General features: G+C 40.0%; 1 protein-coding gene across 2 annotated transcripts in view; it reads right to left on the bottom strand.

Moving 5' to 3' along the window:
* LOC128444185 (NT-3 growth factor receptor) overlaps positions 1–19,746 on the bottom strand; it is a 159,603-nt gene that overhangs the window by 31,254 nt on the left and 108,603 nt on the right. For both annotated transcript variants that reach the window (XM_053426507.1, XM_053426506.1), the window contains 3 exons: positions 16,873–17,061; positions 12,556–12,686; positions 8,102–8,274 (listed from right to left, as the gene is read on the bottom strand). In XM_053426507.1, coding sequence (XP_053282482.1) covers positions 8,102–8,274; positions 12,556–12,686; positions 16,873–17,061 — 493 coding nt within the window. The remainder of the gene's footprint in view (positions 1–8,101; positions 8,275–12,555; positions 12,687–16,872; positions 17,062–19,746) is intronic.

The following is a 19,746-nucleotide window of genomic DNA, read 5'->3' on the forward strand; positions in this document are numbered from 1 at the left end:
CATTTAAATTTAAACTGCCCCCACTTTTGCCAAAGTGCTTGCTCCTTGTGGGAACTATTGGGTCTTGACCTATTTAAAGTGCATAGAGAAAATTTAACAAAATATATAACTGAAAACCAGCTAAATTAATTGAATTTCCGAAGTAATGTTACATTAATGATTAAACTTTTTGTGATCAGTTTAATGTTTTTATTTAAATGCTTTCAGGGATATTTGCTAAAATTCCTACACTTTTCAAAGACCTAATGAAAGCTAATTAAGAATTTAGAGGTCTGAGAGAATCATTTAACTGACAATCATACATATATAATTACGATACCACAACTAGAATTTTTTTTTTTATATGGTTGACTGTTGCTGACATTCTAAGGTAAGCGTATTGCATCTTTTCCTGTTTTCCTGCTGCTGGTGGTGGTAACCCTCTAAACTAGCTCCTCTGCTAACGCTGATGTTTTCTATATTACCAAAGCTAATTGCCAATCTATAGTTACACATTCACATATATCACTCCCTACTCTCTGGTGCTTAGTCAACCCTTTGTTTTTCCATCTGAGTTTCAGCGGACATCTCTGTTTGAGTTCACCCTTCTAGGGTAGCAGGCTAATCAATTAGCTATGGCTGCTCTCCCTCCCTCTTGCTCCACTGCTCCGAGTGTCTAATGTTCAGTTACTCCTCTGCCTCATTTAACAGTAGTGGCAGTGTTATGCAAGTTCACACCTCATGAACTAGTTCAAAGTTCAATTCATACAAGTAAACATGAATAGTTCAATTTCATAGTTCAGCATTTAAATTCTGAACTAGTTCATAGTTCAGTTCATTTTATAGTTTTAAGGTGAAGAGTGAGAATGAAAAACTTAACATGTATTTTTTTAAGGAAAACTATATCCATCACAACCCCCTTGCCCTAACTGTACTTCATATGTATCAATTCCTATAATAAATGTTTTTTTAATTTTGTTTCATTATTGCTTATTTTGCCTGTTAATTTATTCATACCCTGCAAAAAAAGTCACAATAATTAATAGTGCTATGCCTTACTATGAAACCAATTATTAGGCTAGACATTAAATTCTATCATTCAAATTGATAAAATAAATGTGTGGACAGAGGACTAAAAGTTTGGCTGACTTGCTTTTTCAGCGCAGGAGGACACAATTTTCACAGAAAGGTGAGATTTCGGAATCTTTATCAGACAGTGTGTGAAAAGTCCGCAAATAATAATAAGGAGCATCTGATGTAGTCGCTGACTTTGTCTCTGCTTTCACGTTCCATTTTTATATGAGACCAAGAGCTGTTGTCTTGGAATATATTGCTTGTTTGGTCTACATGTTTGTGCGGTGAGTCATGGGTAACATAGTGCGAAGTCGAGTTAGTTGGTTTAGGTTAAGCTACACGCAGAAATATTCTCGGGAAAACATTCCGTAATGTTTTAGCTAGACCTCAGATAATATTGTAACGGACTGGTAGTCAGGTTAATGTTCTGTTTGATTGCTATGTGTTTGTTATGACTTATGATCAGCTAAGTACACCATGTTAAATAAGTATTGAGACTTTCTGAGGGTCAGTGAACAGGTCGGGATGGGGCACGTGACAGTTCTAGACCAATGGCTGTGGGGTTGTGTGTGATGGCAGATTCTCATTGGCTGATGAGGCGGCGGGTCAAGGGTGAATGAGAAAGGGGAGTGAAGAATACGGTGCTGGATGTTAGGAGTGTCGCAGTTACGACAAAGAAGTGTGCTGTGTTCGTTGGACTTAAATGAAGTTACACATAGTTACACAGAGAGAAGTTCCCTGTCGTCTATAAGCGAGGACCAGGGTTCCTACAGGTTTTAACAAGTTCAATTTAAGACTTTTTAAGACCTTTTTAAGACCACTTTGAATAAAATTTAGGACCTATTTCACGGCCATACTGGCAAAAATGTATGAAGGAAAATTACTATGAAAGAAGAAATAGGTCCCAGAATTACTTCAACATAACAATGACTGAACAGAACAGTAAACAGAACTGTGTGTGCGTGTGTCTGTAGACCTGGTTGAGAAGGAATACAGGCGTCAGCTAGCTGGCCCTGCACTGAGTCAAAGACTGAATCCCTGGACTTACAGCAGTTGGAATTCCTAACAGGTCCAAAATAGTAACAAATAGAATCAGAAATAACTGAGCCTTCTAGTCAATAAGGAGGCTTTTGTTTGTTAAACAGTTACCAAGTATGAGTTCAATAAACGATTCTTTCAGCATAGAAAAAAAAGTATGTTCCAAATAAAATGGCCATATAAGAAAATTAAACATCCCACCCCTACAATACATAAACCTCTATCTTCTCAGCCCTGCTGCCCAGGCCAAAATCTCCTTTTCAATTGTCTCAAGCTCAGCCAACTTCTCCTTGCAGCCCCTACCCAGAATATTTAACCTAGAGATGACCTCGGCCATCTTGCTGCCAACCTTGCCCTCAGCCTCTCAAACACCGACGAGATGGCAGGAGTTTGTTGTTGGCTTTTCACTTCTCTTGTGTTTCTCTGACTGGACATTTGATTCTAAAGCCTTTACCCCCGATGTTCCTAGTTTTACTGTTTTCTTGCTAAAGGTGCAGGGGCCTTCAAAAACATTCCCCTCCCTGGTTGTAACTATGCACTAAACGTGCTTTTATTCAACCAATCTTAGTTGACCCTGCAGTTCCCCATTAAGTTACAAAAGACGTCGACACACTAGTAGAATTTTTGTCTCATTGAGCTTGATTGCAGGTTGCTCCGCGCGTTTTCAATTGCTAGCCCCTCTGGATAAAGATGCAGAGGTGCAATCCTGCAATCCTACAGCGGGAGCGCGCATTCAGCGGGGGTGCGCTCAGAGTAGCGCAAGCGGAGTGTGGTGCAGTAGTAATCAAGCGTGTAGCGTGAGAGAGAGGAAGAAGACAGCTGTCTGTCAGACGGAGACTGCTGTCTGTTTGTGCATGTGCATCCGTGAGCAACGTGAGGGGGCATGTATGTTATTACATTACATTACATGTCATTTAGCTGACGCTTTTATCCAAAGCGACTTACATTTTTAGAACACTCAGCATTTATGAGGGGCCATTTAGGGGTTCAGTATCTTGCCAAGGACACTTAGGCATGCAGATAGGATAGAGTGGGATTCGAACCGGCAACCTTCTTGTTGCAAAGCACCCGCTCTATCCCCTAGGCCACGCTCTCCCACGCTACTAATGTTATTAGTAGTTTGAGAGTTCTTTATTACTTAACTTGCACTGCTGGGGCTGCATGGTCAGCGCGAGTGCAGCGTTATCGGTGGGTTCCTTGCTAACATGTACATACGGGTAGATACGGATGTATATTGTTAATATGGAGGTGTGTAGTGTGCAAGCACATATCTTTCCTTTTATAGAACCACACGTGTTCCCACCCAGTTCCTGCCCTGCCTTTCATAGGCATATGTTGTACTGTGCTGTTGACAAATTAAAGAACATTAACAGAGAGAAGTCGTCTGAGCCGTGTTTTAGCAGACACACCAGCAGGAGCTAGAAATCAGAACCGGCTAAAAGAACAAGTTCCTCATATACAGTCCTTACATCAATCCTCACTAACACACTGGGTGTTCTCCGATAACTTCTCACCGGGGGCTGCAAAGTTAGTGATGGTTCCATGCTGATTTATTTCCATACGAATTGTTGTGGGGGAACTGATTACCGTACTGCTTACTTTGCAGCGCGGACATTTCCTCAAGCACATTTACTGGTGAGCAAGTTATCGCGAAGTCGCTTCCTAATCCAATTCATTTTTAAGACCTAGCTAAATCAAATTTAAGACTTTTTAAAACTTTAAGACCCCTTGGGAACCCTGGAGGACGCTACAATATGAACGTTTTCACCGTTCAAATTCATTATTTTTCATTAAGTTGCATTCAGTTCATCGTTCTCATAAAAATGGAAATTGTTCAATGAACGCGTTCATGCACAACACTAAGTAGTGGTACATGAAATAAATGTAGTGTTTTGGTAGCGATGGATGCGAGGCTCAGCGACTGAAATGCGAGGCTACACTACTTAAGGACACACCAGTTGTCATTTCTAACAGATTTTCTCCACTCAATGACACACCCGTTAAGAAGCAAACTATGGTCATTTGCGACTAGCTGGCTACTACTCCACATTAAAAGAAGAACATTAAAACAACCCCAGTTTTCCCTTCAGCACTTTAGCCATGCTGACAGAGAGAGTCACACCTCAAACGACCCCAGTATTTCTACATCCCTGAATAACAATATCTTTATGAAGCTCTTCAATGATAATTAAAAAAATAAGATTAAAATCTAACATTTCCTGCCCTCAATTGATGCTAATATATCATTAAGCACAGAAATCGAGAAACCTACCAATTATTTATACAGCTTCTCTCTAATCACCGTTGATCAGGTTATTTCAATAATCTCATCTTCTAAACCTACAACTTGTATCTTAGATCCCATTCCTACTAAATTACTCAAAGAAATTCTGCACCTAATTGATAGTTTGTTACTAAACACAATCAATCTGTCATTACCATCAGGTTATGCACCACAGTCCTTTAAAATAGCAGTAATCAAACCCATTCTCAAAAAAAAACACCTTAGACCCAGAGGTTTTAGTCAATCACAGACCAATATATAATCTCCCCTTCCTGTCTAAAATCTTAGAAAAAGTTGTAGCCAATCCGCTGTGTGAGTTTCTCCAGGAAAATAATGTATATGAAGACTTTCGTCTGGGTTTAGAGCTCATCACAGCACGGAGACAACCTTGGTAAAAGTCACTAATGACCTTGTAATAGCTTCAGATCAGGGATTTGTGTCTGTCCTCGTTCTGTTAGATCTCAATGCAGCATTTGACACAATTGACCATCACATTTTATTACAGAGACTAAAACAGTTAATTAACATTAAAGGAACAGCCCTAAACTGGTTTAAATCTTATTTTTCTGATTGCTCCCAATTCGTGCAAATTAATGATGAGTCATCTGTGCGCACCAAAGTTAACCATGGTGTCCCACAGGGCTCCGTGCTCGGCCCAATTTTCTTCTCATTATATATGCTTCCACTAGGAAACATTATCAGGACACACTCGGTAAATTTCCACTGCTATGCGGATGACACCCAGTTATACTTGTCAATAAAATCTGAACAAAGTAATCAATTAACTAAACTTCGAGCATGTCTCAAGGACATAAAAACTTGGATGACCCGCACTTTTCTCTTATTAAACTCAGATAAAACAGAGGTTATAAAAAAACTTGTCCTATATTCTAAAATGGGAAGCTTTTAGTTTAAAAAGGCAATAGAGGTATTGATGTCTGATCTACTGAGTGGGCCACATGGCTTTTATAGAACTGCCATACAAACCAGTAGCCAGTCAGATTTACCTTTAGCCTCAGTGTACCCTCAACCCGGCCTTTATCATTGTATCATTGATTACAAGGCAAAAACCCCTGATGATACTAAGGTGCAAAGGGAATTTATGACACATGACACACGGAGCTTCTCTTTCCAGCTTCTCCTTCCTCTTCTCCATCCTTATCACATCAAAGTAATTAATATCTCATCAATACATGTTACTGACTTGACCCCTTCCCCGGAGTCCCTTTGCCTTATCATGGGTTACGATTCGTGGATCGCGTATCAGAGGTCGCAATGGTGGATCCAGTGTGGCGGATTCTATATCGTGCGGGCTGATCATAATAATAATGGCGGTTCCTTTATCACGATGGCATCAGATAATGGTGGTGGACCACGACCGAGGTGGCAGCTGATGATGGATCCTAATTAGTGGCAGTGGACAATGACTGTGGACTATAGTGGCATCCGATCTCGATGGTTGATCATGATCTTGCTGGCTGCTGACGATATACTATGATTGCAGCAGAACTCCTTGACATATAGTATTTCTCCTCAGATACTTGACCTTCAAGTATCTGACCTTCAGTTATCCTTCAAAATGTTTAACCTCATCAATGCTGCTAAAACCTTTATCCTGATGATGTTTTCCTCTACACTTGACATCTATTGCACTTCTGTCCGTCCTGGGAGAGGGATCCCTCACATGTGGCTCTCTCTGAGGTTTCTACATTCTTTTTTGTAGTTTTTCCTTACTCTAGTTGAGGGTTAATGGCAGAGGATGTCACACCTTGTTAAAGCCCTATGAGACAAATATGATTTGTGAATATGGGCTATACAAATACAATTTGATTGATTGATGGAGAATAATGCTTTATTTTTGTAATGCTTAGCAATAATAATAATAATAAAGCTGGTAACACAACCGGTCAGGGTAGATGGATGCCCATAGTGAGTTTGGTTTTTCTAGGTTTCTTGCTCGTTTAGGCAGCTATTGAGTTAAGGCCGGCGCATGCTTCTGCATTTTCACGGGCCCGCAAGCGCAAGAGCCCTTCCGGGCCCCTTACGTGCTTATGTATCTCTTCTTACGTGTTTACGTGTTTACGTGCGTCGCCCAATTTTTCAAACTATACGGCAAAGCTCCGCGAGCCTTACGCAGCCCGTAAGGGTTGTGATTGGTCTGCTAACTACATACTTTCCGGAGTCGCATTTCCGGTTTCATGCCACATAATACCGGCAGAAACAACGGAAGATTTAGAATAACGAATATGGACTATATAGAAGAGCGTTTGGCAGAAGAGATCCGAAAGTATGATCACTGGTATAACCCGTCACTGACTGGCGGATTTGTCCGCCAGAAAAAGGCTACGAGGAGCCGCAGTGGCTATGTAAATAAACAATCGACGAAGAAGAAAGAAGGCGTCTCTAAGGTCGTCTTCGCCAAAAAACATTGCTCCGCCTAGTGTTCTGGCGGGGAATTGCTTTGTAAGAAGCATGAATGACAAAGAGTCCTGTGACACAGCTGCGTGAAAAGCCGCCGACGCAGTTGCAGAAGCATGGGCCGGCTTTTACTCAACAATTTTGAAGGTTTCAAGCTTACTATGCAAAGTACCTTATAGTCCAGGCAAAGTGGCGTTTTATGACAGACTAATTGTAAAATATTTTTTTCCAGCACTGATCATTTCTATGAGGTGTCCAGAACAACATACTAAAAGTCCTAAGAAATCCTAGTGGAGGAAATATGTTTAAGTCTCAACAATCCGAGATTAGTGCCAATAAGGCCAGGCAACAATACACCCTAATGGGGCTATTGTTTTCCTTTATTCCTATCAAAATTAAACTTTACACAATGAAAGTACCCATGAAAAGTAAAAATGTTGTATTACAAGTTTCTTTAAATATGAATTGTAATATGCAAATGAGCTGTACACTAATTGAATATGCCCAAAATAAAGACAAATAGGCTTAATTTTTTCCTTTACTCCTACCACAATAAAAGTTTATTGTGAAAGTATACATGAAAAGTAACTTTTTTTGTATTACAAGTTTCTTTTGAAATGAAATTGAATATGCACATGAGCTCTCCACTTATTGAATATGTCCTAATTTGCATAGGTAGAAACACCATTCATATGTATGACACATACATAGCTTCGGCCCTGGATCTGCAAATGATATGGCATAGGGACTACAGAAAAGAAGTCAAATCAGTAACCTGTATTGATGAGACATTAATTTCTTTAATGTCTTTTACTTTTTGCACTTTTATCGCTTTTATCACTAGATTTACCCTTGAGAGAATCTTATGCTGTTAGCTTAGTATAAGAAATGTCTTTGTGCCTGTGCACTTTATATGTTTCACCGTGGGAGAGTGGGAAACGTCGTATCGATTCCTTGTATGTCTGGAACATGTGAAGAAATTGACAATAAAGCTACTTTATCTTTATCTTTATCTTAAAAAAAGGAGGGGGAGGAGGAAAGAGAAGCTCCATGTGTTATTTATTGCACGACATTCAAGACCAATAGCAGTAAATGTTTGTATGCTCACAATTTAAATTGAATTGAAAGGTTCAGAGGGAGATAGTCTTGTGTAAGTATTCTATGAAAGAACAAAGCAAATGCTAGTTCACATAGGATATTTTCGCCTTCATCTGTTGGGCATGATGAGAAAAGACTTTTCTTCAACATTCCACTCCAAATCTGCTCCCCTCCTCCTCCTCCTCTGCTCCGGTTGTCTGCTGAACTCACCTGAGAAACTTATTGAGATCTCCATGCTTCATGTACTCAAAGACCATGATGAGTGGGTCTCCGTCCACACACACTCCATAGAACTTTACAATGTGGTCATGCTGGAGGTTCGTCAGCAACTCAGCCTCACGCTGAAAGTCTTTCCTAGCTGCAAGAGTGGGATCCTTCAGAGTCTGGAGAGAGAGAAAGGGAGAAAGAAAGATGGCAATTAATGACTGAATCAAGGGTTAGTATCCATGATGTCCTTCCTGTATCGATACTGCAGTGGAAACATCCCCTTGTGCTGAAAAGCAAAGTCTGCATTTATAATGTTTCTTTAGATAATTTTTTCTTTTTCACCATGACCTAGATCAGACCTAGTGGATTACTGTTGAAAAAAACATAGCGGCCTGCGTATAGAGGACCTCTCCTGATATAAATATAAAGTTTTTTTAATATATAGAGAGTCCATTTTAAGGTAAAGAAAACAACAATTCATACAATTTAGATGATTACACCCTAGTGAAAACACTCGGATTATTGTATATGTAATTTCTGTAGATTCCAATTCATTCATTCTAAAATGACTCCACAAGGTTCTGTACTGTTCACTTTAAACATGGCCTATCAGTTTTAACTTCTAATTTCAGACAATAACTGAAGTTATTATATACTTGGCCCTTAACACCTCAAAGAAACATTATCTGACAAGATAATTACCTTGGATAGTATTAGCTTTTTCTCCCAGTTTTACTGTGAGGAACCTTAGAGTTATGAATGTAATTATACTCTCACAGCTCAGCTACCATGGCTGAGCTGTGCCACTGGGACTGGGATATCATGATTCATTACATTACACTACATGTCATTTAGCTGAGGCTTTTGTCCAAAGCGACTTACATTTTTAGAACACTCAACATTTTATGAGGGGCCATTTAGGGGTTCAGTATCTTGCCAAGGACACTTCGGCATGCAGATGGGGAAGAGTGGGGATTGAACCGGCAACCTTCATGTTGGAGAAGGCCAACTCTACCCCCTGGGCCACACCGCCCCGATTCCATGGCTTATTGAGCAAAATGCCATCTAGGTGGGTCTTTTGTAAATTTTGTATCCACATATACTAAACAACATGGCGCATGATCCAAGATCACAATATTAGCATAGAAGCAGTTATGAATTTTGGACCACAATTCTGAGGAAATTAAACTAATATATTCCAGAGTATGCCTTGAATATGTGAGAGTAACAAGAGTAGGCATGTGGTTTCAATTTTCTCCATGTATCTAACAGCTGTAATTCTTTAATAAAATTATTTATTAATGCTCTACACCTGATTTGGGATTGATTTGGTCCTGTGGATCTATCCATACTGGGGTTTAATGTACAATTAGGCCCAATCCCATTTAACGTATAGGGTTAGGGTGTTCCAATACCTGTTGGGAAGGAGGGGTAGGGCTCTATACCCCTCCAAACGAGAAGAATCATTACTCCTCTATCTATATTAGATTACCTTGCAATATAGATATAACCAACTGAACCTCAAATCTTGATGAAAACTCTGTTTTCTTCGCTCCTTTCTTTACTTTTCCAGCCTTTGACATTACAATATCCACATCAACACTGGGTTGGGAACATTTTGTTGCACATTAGAGTATTTTTAGCAGGAATTGTATTAGATAAGCAGAGCTCTGTGAGACACGTCTTCTTACATGGCCACCATAACCAGAAGTCCCCTAGTTTGGCTTTTTTAAGCTAATGTACATACATGATTCTTGCTGTTCTAGGTTTGTAACATCATGGTTGAATGCAGTCACTGTAAGTTGTCTCGGGTAAAAGTGTCAGCTAAATCAGCGGTCCCCAACCTTTTTTGCGCTATGAACCGGTTAGATGTCAGACAATATTTCCACGGACCGGCCTTTATGGTATGGCTACGGAGTCTCACTACGGAGGCCCTCTGGTACGGCCTTCTGGTGACATCGGTAGAATTTTTAAATTTAACGAAATTAACAAATTGTTAATACGCGGCCTCAAATTAATTAATTTTTGCGTGGTAAGTTACCAACCAGACGGAGACGGATACCAAAGCTCCATCATGCACACAATGTGCTTCTGTGCGCTTTGGAGAGTTTCTTCTGTTATTTAAAATTAAAAATGTATTCGTTAATTAAAAAAAAATCCACCGATGTCAATAGTATTTTTATCCACCGTATGTGGTGGATAATACAACTAAATAAAATTATATACGACTAGTAGGGATGAGCGAGTACAGCATTATCTGTATCTGTATCTGTATCTGTTAACCATATGAATTATCTGTATCCGTATCCGTACTCGGAGTGGGCGGGGCCTAACCCGGAAGTGGGTGTGATTTAACCCGGAAGTGAGCTGGATTTAACCCGGAAGTAGGCCGGGTTGTCTTGAAACGGGCGGGGCTTTAACCAGTATGTTATTTTAAGCATGCAATTGATATGGGTTGATCAGAAATTGTTATATTTATTGCTGATTAGAAAACTATTACAGGACAGCATCAGCATTGAGCTTCAGATCAGTGATTTTGATCACAATAGCAAACAAACTATTTACAGAACAAGTTTTGCAACAATGACTACAACACATGCTGTTGCAATTATGAAGTGAAATGTATTAAGAAGTGTTTTCATACTCAACATAACTTTCTTTTTTAACTTTGAAATTTTTTCATGATATATATATATTTTTTTAATGTATTTCCACACCAGGTGTGTGTGTGTGTGTGTGTGTGTGTGTGTGTGTGTGAGTGTGTGTATGAGTGAGTAAGAGAGAGAGAGAGGGGGAGTGTGTGTGTGTGTGTGTGTAGCTTAATTTGTAATATTTTTTATACCACTACTACCTAGAAAGTGTCAGACACTCAGTGCGTGAAGTAAAATAAAACTGGTTAGAGCCAACAGACGGTTTAAAAAAAAAAAAAAAACTCCAACGACCGGCAGAGAGAGGGAGAGAGAGAGAGAGAGAGAGAGTAGCCAGACGCTAGAGAGTAGTCAGACACTCAATGCGTGAAGTAAAAAAAAAAAAAATCCGACAGGCAGAGACGCAACGCGAGTCGCTTTCTACCAGCACCACGTCTGAACGAACCCACGTTTAACAGAACTCTACTGGTTAATAAGTAAGTACAAACTGAAATAAAAACAAACTTCAAGCTGAAGAAACCCTAAACGTTAACGGAAAAGACCCGCGAACCTGAGTGACTGAGAGACAGAGAGCTGTTCTGTGAGTGAGTGAGCAGAGCGGTGTGTGAAGGGGAGGAGCGCTGTGACGCTGTGTGATTTTCATTCAGTCCGAGCACAGATATTGACTCGTATTACTCGTATAATACTCGTGCTCGGCAAAAGTGCTTTATCCGTACCGGATCTCTAACGACTATCATTAAAAAATGGGGTATTTTCTAAATACAATAATAATAATAAATGTGAAACTGATGTGTATTCTTATGCAACTTTATTAGCAGCGTCCTCGTTACATGGCACCAACCACACAACAGTAATCAGATTAAAGTTACTTGTCCAAGTCCTGGACTTGCCGCGGCTGGGGGAGCAGTCGCCCCGTCGCCCTCCTCTCCACGCCGCCGGAGGCTCGGTGTGGGGCACGCCTCAACGTTTTTTTTTGGTGCGGGGGCTTTCCTTCTCGCCGGTGCAGAACGCGGGGACCGGCTGGAGGGGACCGGGTACGGTGGGCGGCGGCAGCGACCCTGGACGCGTGTCGGTCCCTTCTCGCGGATCACCTCAGCTAAACCGGTTGTCATTTTTATGTTGAGGCGACGGGGGTGTTGTCGGCAGCTGCTGAATGTAACTAATAAAGTAACTTGTTATCTAACTTAGTTACTTTTAAAATCAAGTAATCTGTAAAGTAACTAAATTACTTTTCAATCAAGTAATCTGTAAAGTAACTAACACTGTTACACTTGTCACAGCAGAAAACTCTGCTTCGCACAGATATGATGTCGGAAATGGCAACAGTCTTTTTAGTGCTGTTGTGGCGATCTCCGGGTATTCTGCCACGACTTTAATCCAGAACACCGGCAAAGTTGTTTTCTCTAACATACTTTTAAGGCCGCCGTCATTTGCGATCTCTAGCAGCTGATCTTCTTCTGGCACAGACATGCTGGATTCACCTGGTTAGTTGACAAATGGGTCCGACAAATACCTTGTGTGTTTAGCGAAAAATTCACGTGACCAAGACAAGCGTCTTGACATGCGTAAAGCATGAGTCATAACGGAGAGGATCCGGTAATTTTTCAAAATAAAACACTGTTCAGAATCAGATAATAAATAAAACAGAAATAATGTAAGTATATTGTTTATTCTTTCTGTGCGTCCCGGTACCAAATGACCCACGGCCCGGTACAGGTCCATGGCCCGGGTGTTGGGGACCACTGAGCTACATGATATGTAATGTAATGTAACATGCATGGACACACACACACATCGTCTGTCTCTGACCTTTATAGCTACCAGCATCTTATCCTTGGTAAGACTCAAGTTGTAACAATCAGCCAGGAAGACCTTGCCGAAGGCTCCCTCTCCCAGCTCCCTTTTCAAGTTAATGTCCCGTCGTTTAATATGCTGAACGTCTGCAAGATAGAGAGAGTGATTGAGTAGACTGCCATTACAATCTTTGCTACCACAACATAATAAAAATAAAAAATTCTATTCTACTTCACAATGCTTATGATCCCTCAAACTGTCTGTCGGGGGTGTGTTGTGTTTGTTTCTCATTTTGTTAAAAGCTCCATTCAGCCAAGGTACAAATCTTGTCAAATAATCATAATAATTTAATTTGTTAAGAAAAATCACTACAAACTACAATTTATTCTACACCAGCAAACATTGTAAAACATACTGCAATTTTTTTTAGATAAGACCCCATTTTGTGAATACAACTCCTCTAAATTCAACAAAAATGTATGTCTTAGTTTAACCCCTTCTGGCTAAAAGGCGAAGTATTGTATTTTATTCTGGCGCACAGACCCTTTAACCATAATGACATTATTTTGCCTGGTCAATTATTTTTCAACCAGCATCTGGGCTATGTTTATAGGAGACTGATTTACATCATCCTAAAGCATCGCTAAATAGCGACCTAGTGTAGGCTACACAAAAAAATATGCATCCAATACATTTCACCAACAGCCCCCAAAAACACCTTACACACATAACACGCTAAAAGCTATCATCTCTGATTCAGCAGTTTGTGCCTTTCTGGCTGTGAAGACTCTGATCATGGACCATAAGTGCATGGGCAGGGTACGGGCTGGCAGGCAGGTCAGCTAGTGACCGACTAACCTCAGGAGGAATTAAATGAGAGACAGAAAGATGAGGGTGTTTATGACACCCACCATCTATATAAATCCAACCCCCTATTTTAATTGACTTTACTTTCCACACACAAAACTGTAACTTGACTTGTGACTAGTTTGTGTGGCCTTGCTTGAAGTGAGCGCCCATTTGGGGTAACAGTACAGGTGGAAACATGCAGCTGAAATGAATGATTAACAAGTACAATTACATTTGTTAGTAGTTCGTTAATAAACTATAAAGGTTCCAAAGATCAGGATGTTTACAGACCCACTTAACATGTTTGCACAGGATTACTGCTAAGTTTTATATGAGCAAGGAATTACTGTCATTACAAGCCGTGCAAGGATTTCTTTGAGCGACTTATTTTAACTAAAGCCAGCTGCAAAATTAGATGCCTCACTAAAGAAAAGTTCAAGACATCACAGGGATTTAGTATGATATTCATTAGGCATAGATACATAAATAACATTTCTAATAAGTCTTGTTAGGAAAGATATTCTCCCCTTTTGTTTGGACAAAAGGCCCAATGTTAACGGTGTGAATAGATGGATTAGCCAATACTGCTTCCAAATACCCAAGGACACCACAATTTTAACAGCTTTCATATATGTATAATTATGATACATATATAATTAAAGAGGATTATGAAGCCCCCTGATGACATTGGTGCAGAACCTTTGTAGGGATGAACTTGTATCCATAGGATTTCAGTGTTCTCTGAGGTTTATCCTCTGAAATTAAATAGTTAACCTTTGTGTCGTGTTCGGGTCAAATCTGACCGATTTCCATTTCGATCAATCATAAATATTGTGTTTTACATTTTATTGTCTCAAGGGCTTATGATATCCTCCACACTAGGCATTTGAACATTTACAATTGCTGATCACTACTTTCATTGAATTTTGAGTTGTTTAGTCAACTTTGTAACACCTGTGGTGTTCCCGGTCAAAAATGGCCGCCATAGGAAATGAATGGGTGACCCTAGATTGTGTTCATTCATCAGATAGTACACAACCACAAATCCACCACCACCACCACACGCACACACAAACACACCTACACGCACACACACACACACACACACACACACAAACACACCTACACGCACACACACACACCTACACACACACACACACACGCACGCACGCACATACACGCACGCACGCACACACACACACACTCCACCCCACGTGAACCCCTTTCAGACTGACCATGTGTCCTCTCTTTCCCGTGCTTATGTGCCTGTCCCCCTACGTGAACCACACCTTCCAGACTAAACGTGTAACACTTCAAAGTTACCAATTAGGTGTTTGTTATGGGAACCTGGCTCTTTCCTGGGCTAATGTGTCCATCCCCCCACGTGAACCACACTTTCGATACAAAACGTATGATATCTTCTCACAGATCCCCTATATATAGCTTGCTTGTGCATTGCTCTTATTTTACTCTGAACACAATGAGTCGGCGCCCGATCAGACGTTTTTCTGTCAGAGAGGCTCTTGACCTTTTTTTTCAAACTGATGAAGATGGGATTGGAGTTGAACCAGAAATAGAGGAGGATGTTTCAGAAATAGAAGCAAAAGATCCTGATTTTGATCCAGACCATCATGAGACCGAACAGTCAACATATGGCGAGGAAGAGGCCCCTGAGGAAGAGGCACCTGGGGAAGAGGCCCCTGTGGAAGACACACCTGAGGTGACATTCCAGTCCACACCAGCCTCTTGCAGTCTGGTGAGGAGTCTGCAAGCCCCAGCCACGGCCCTGGCCACTCTCCCCCCAAAACAGGGGCAGAAACGGAAGAGATGCAAGCTATGTGCCCCTAGAGACAATAAGACAAGTCTTACATGTTTCAAATGTGATGCCTACGTTTGCAAGACACACTGTGACCTGATTGCAAAATGCCACTCCTGTGTCTGAACACACACACACACACACACACACACACACACACACACACACACACACACACACACACACACACACACACACACACACACACACACACACAATGTGTTCATGTTGATGTTCTGATGTTCTGTGAATTTGGTCTCTGTTTTGATTTTTCTACAATAAATGTTAATTTTGGAATACAACTTTCAATTTCTGTGTCTATTCACTGCAGTTATTCATGTAACCAGTAGTCTGAGACATTGTTTACAGGTTAAAAGGGAGTTAAATACAATTTGGTGACGATCAATGGTTTTTGTGTTAATGTAAGGGCAGTTAAAACAGGCCGGTCAAATTTGACCGGGAGCACCAAAGTAAGGGGGGAGAAACGAACACGACACAAAGGTTAAAGGGAAAGGGGCATAAATAGAAGGTTAAGGTTTGATTTAGTCCATAACTCTGGTAAAGCTGCCAATCCAACTCCAAGGTTCATACCGCCACCAATTATCGTTGTTCTCTCAATTTACAGGCGTTACATGCTAAAACCTCACTTTGCTCTGCTTCACTTCATTAGAATGCAATGTGGCAAAGCTAAAAATCAGATTTTGTACATGATGTCACAAGAAATATTCACTCTTAAAGTATAAAACTTAGTCTTTGCGTAAATGAAAGCTTTCCTTTTACAGTGCCATAAAACATGTGCGTTGTTCGGTCTTGCGAGAGAGGTATAGAACAAAAACGTGTTGTGCAATTACTTAAACAAACAAAGAAAAAGGAGATTATGTACAAATAAATTTTACAAAATCCGATTATATTTTTGGTATCGGAATGTGTATATGGATACAGAAATGTATCCATATACACAAACTGTTAAAATGACTTTCTTGTGACAAGCATGTCTCTATATCCTCGTCATCAAACAAATGATTTGGTTTCAAATTGGTTTAAGAGGAGCAGACAATTGTCCTAATCAGCCCCTGACAATCACATTATCAGCGCAAAGTTTAAAGTGGGAATCGATGGTGTATCAGTGCCAGTGGGTCCAACGGCAGCAAGGGAGAAAGCTGTGTGGTGGTTTGAAGACGTCATATTTGAGAAAATTGCGATGTTGCTTTTGATTAATCGTTTTCCAGCTTGGACTTTGAGGAAGCTTGCCTTTAATTGTTTGTTATATTTCTAATTGTTGTAAATAAACACACTAAAACTTCTATGTTTCCTTTTGCTCTCTTTAAAATATCCATTCATCTTTGTGTTACTCCAATCTCATCCCCTGGACTTTATTTAGGGGACTTAACATTACGATTCCAATAAACTAGGCTAAATTGTGGAAAACTGGCATAATGTCTCCTTTAAAGGACCCATCGTATGCCCATTTTACCACAGTTGATATTGTTCCTTGGGGTCTTAATGAAATGTCTGTAACATATTTTGGTCAAAATAGCTATCCACTACCTCTGTAGAAATATGGCTACTAAATAAATGTCCAGATGAAGAATTGACTGACATTTTAGCAGAGAATGAAACTTGACTCTCAACTTTAAAAATAAATACAAAAATCCATGTGTACTCACAGGTGGTGGGTTTGTTACAGTTGTGTCCATGTCTGAAATACTGTGGGTTCTCTATGACAGGAATTCTGTTCATTCCAATCTCCACAGAATCTGGCCCTGCATCCAGCGTACAAGGGCTGATAATCCCGTGATTCACATGATGAAGTGGGTTGGCAGAATCTTCCTCAACATTTATCACTGCTACTGGTCCTAGGAAGACAGAGACAAGTAGTACAGGCTGGGTGAATATCGAATTACTGTCAGAGGGACTCAATGTATATCTGCAGATGAAACAAAATAGTTCTCTAATACGATAAACGTTAAATATTTTTACATAATGCAATTATAGAAACTATTAAAATACACTTGCCAGTAGATTATACTAAACATTGGCACAGAAAGAGGCGGCGTATAGCTCACCTGGTAGCGCTGCCGCCCCAACAAGGCAAAGCCTTAACCCGCAGAGGCTTTTGATTCCAACCCATGGCCATTTAGGCATGTCGACCCCCACTCTCTCTCAGCCCCCCTATCACAGCCTACTCTGTCCATCCATTAAAAAGGCAATGAAAAGCCTCAAAAGTACATTAAACAAATTGCATTGAAACAGACATAGATGTCACACAGGTGACCAATCTTACTGACCACCTTTGATTGCTGCAAAAAATCAAATCTGTCATTATTATGGTGTAATTTTGCAGATGGTCCATGTGCTTGCCAGTGGATGTTGGCAGCAAAGGGTTTGTAGGTCATTCACTACACAAGGCCAAATGGGTATCACAGGATGAGGGCCATGAATAGCATGGAGGCAGTTGAGAGAGCATCAAGATGGCTATGTTTGAAGAGGCTTCATGAGTGGAGGCAACAGAATGCCACTTGCTCAACCTTGGTTTGGTTACCTAGATGAGGGTCTGTTGTAAGACCCAAAACGCATAATGACTCCAGGCTACAACATTGACGATGTGTCCAAGTTTTTGCATAATAATAATAATAATAATAATAATAACAACTTTATGTATTTAGCACTTATCTAAATGAGGTTACAAAGTGCTTCTCACAAATGTCCATTGCAAAAATGAGAATCGATTGTAATAAAAGATATTCTGTTCAGTCCAATTTATGAGCCAAATTATAACATTAAGGTTGAGACCTTAAGTTTGTAGAGAAAAGAACAAGAAAATGTGTCAAGGACTGAGTGCAAGTCTGTGTAAATCCGTGTCTGAGAGGCATAATCCACAAATCTGACGGGAAGGAATAACATCAGAAAACTAAAAGCATACCAAGATTTATGTATTTTTACATTTTTGAAAAATGCAAAGATATGTTATAATGCCACTGACTTGACAGACTAATCAGTCATTTTACACAAAATTATAGGTGCTGGCAATAGCACCAACCTAGTCATTTTAATTGAGGCTCTTTGTTCAGAGCTTTATGACACAGCTATGCTGTGTCATATAGTTTTGTGTCTTCTTGGATGAGCTTGCACACCTGAATATTGCCAGTTAATGATCATCAGGGTTAATTCAGCGTCCGCTGGTAACGCCTCTGCGTTTCAATCAAACCAATCAATCATTTAAAATACTAAATAACTTTTTATTATTAACACATTTATCACCAGGGCTCCAGACTAACCTGTTAAATTGGTTGCGCTTGTGCACCTAACTTTTTCATTAAGGTACACTAGCTTATAATTTACATGCTTCCAAAATGTTTCACTCTGCCTTTTGGCATTGCAATAATACACCTATTAAACCTTTTCTTGACCGTAATTTCTTTACTAGGGCAGGGTACCGCCACTGATTTCCTAAATCAATTCGATTCCAATTGACAAGTTCTCGATTCGATTCAGTTTGGATTCAGTCAAGGATATTTCATTGTACAATAACAATTTGGCATGGATATGTGTTACTGTGCAAGAAAACCTCTATCTTGTTGCATTATTAAAAATATTAAGGTAGGCCTGTCAACATAAAAAAAATTGTTGTCCCAGAAATTATCGTAATAATGATATTATTGACATAATTTTTAGACCATCTTATTCTACTGATATAATGATATTATAGCATATTCCTGCAAGTACAACCTTGGGCAAAGAGCAATGAACTTTTTTTCCAGAGATTATTCAGTTTGAAATTTAATTAGAATTTAAGATGTTAAACCCCAGTGCAGTGCAGGCATGACTCACACACACACACACACACACACACACTACAAAAAACAGTTTGCACTTGAGCTATTTTCTCCCTCATCTGCCTATGCTACAAATTTCTTGTGTGTTGCCTTATCCAGCGCCGCTGCTCCCATAACGCGCACTACGCGCTGTGCGTAGGGCACCAAGTCCTGAGGGGACAAAAAATAGGCAACTGAAAATCATCATAGTTATAATAATTATGTAGCCGAGTGTTTGGTTGTATCATAGGTCCGGCCTCAGCCGACAAAGAACACGAGAGCAGGTCATGCGGAACAGCACACCCGTTTATTCTCCGTTCATTTTACAACTTCACTAATCACAGAACACACTTCCTTTAAAACCCCCTTTCAAAATAAGAGTCACTACCAACAACCTGCTTAGAACAGGAAATACAAATCAACCCTCAACAATAACGTCATTAAATAAAATAGCTTACAATTATAATGCCGATATTATTTTAGTATAGAAATATTAGGCATCTTTTAGGCATGTATATCACAAAGCAGGCAGAACAAGAGATATGTGTAATTGGTCCAAAAAAAGTTACGATGGTGCCCCCCCCAAAAAAACAAATTCACACTCAACTTCCCAAGCTTGCCGTGGGTGCCCTTTCCTATCTCAGTGGCCTGACGAACTTTGACAGTAGGCCAGGTCAACTCAAAAATTGCCTCAAAAAGACAACAGGAGTCAGAAAAAAGAAAGAG

The sequence above is a fragment of the Pleuronectes platessa genome, chromosome 7 (genome assembly GCF_947347685.1).
Source record: "Pleuronectes platessa chromosome 7, fPlePla1.1, whole genome shotgun sequence".
NCBI lineage: Eukaryota > Metazoa > Chordata > Actinopteri > Pleuronectiformes > Pleuronectidae > Pleuronectes > Pleuronectes platessa.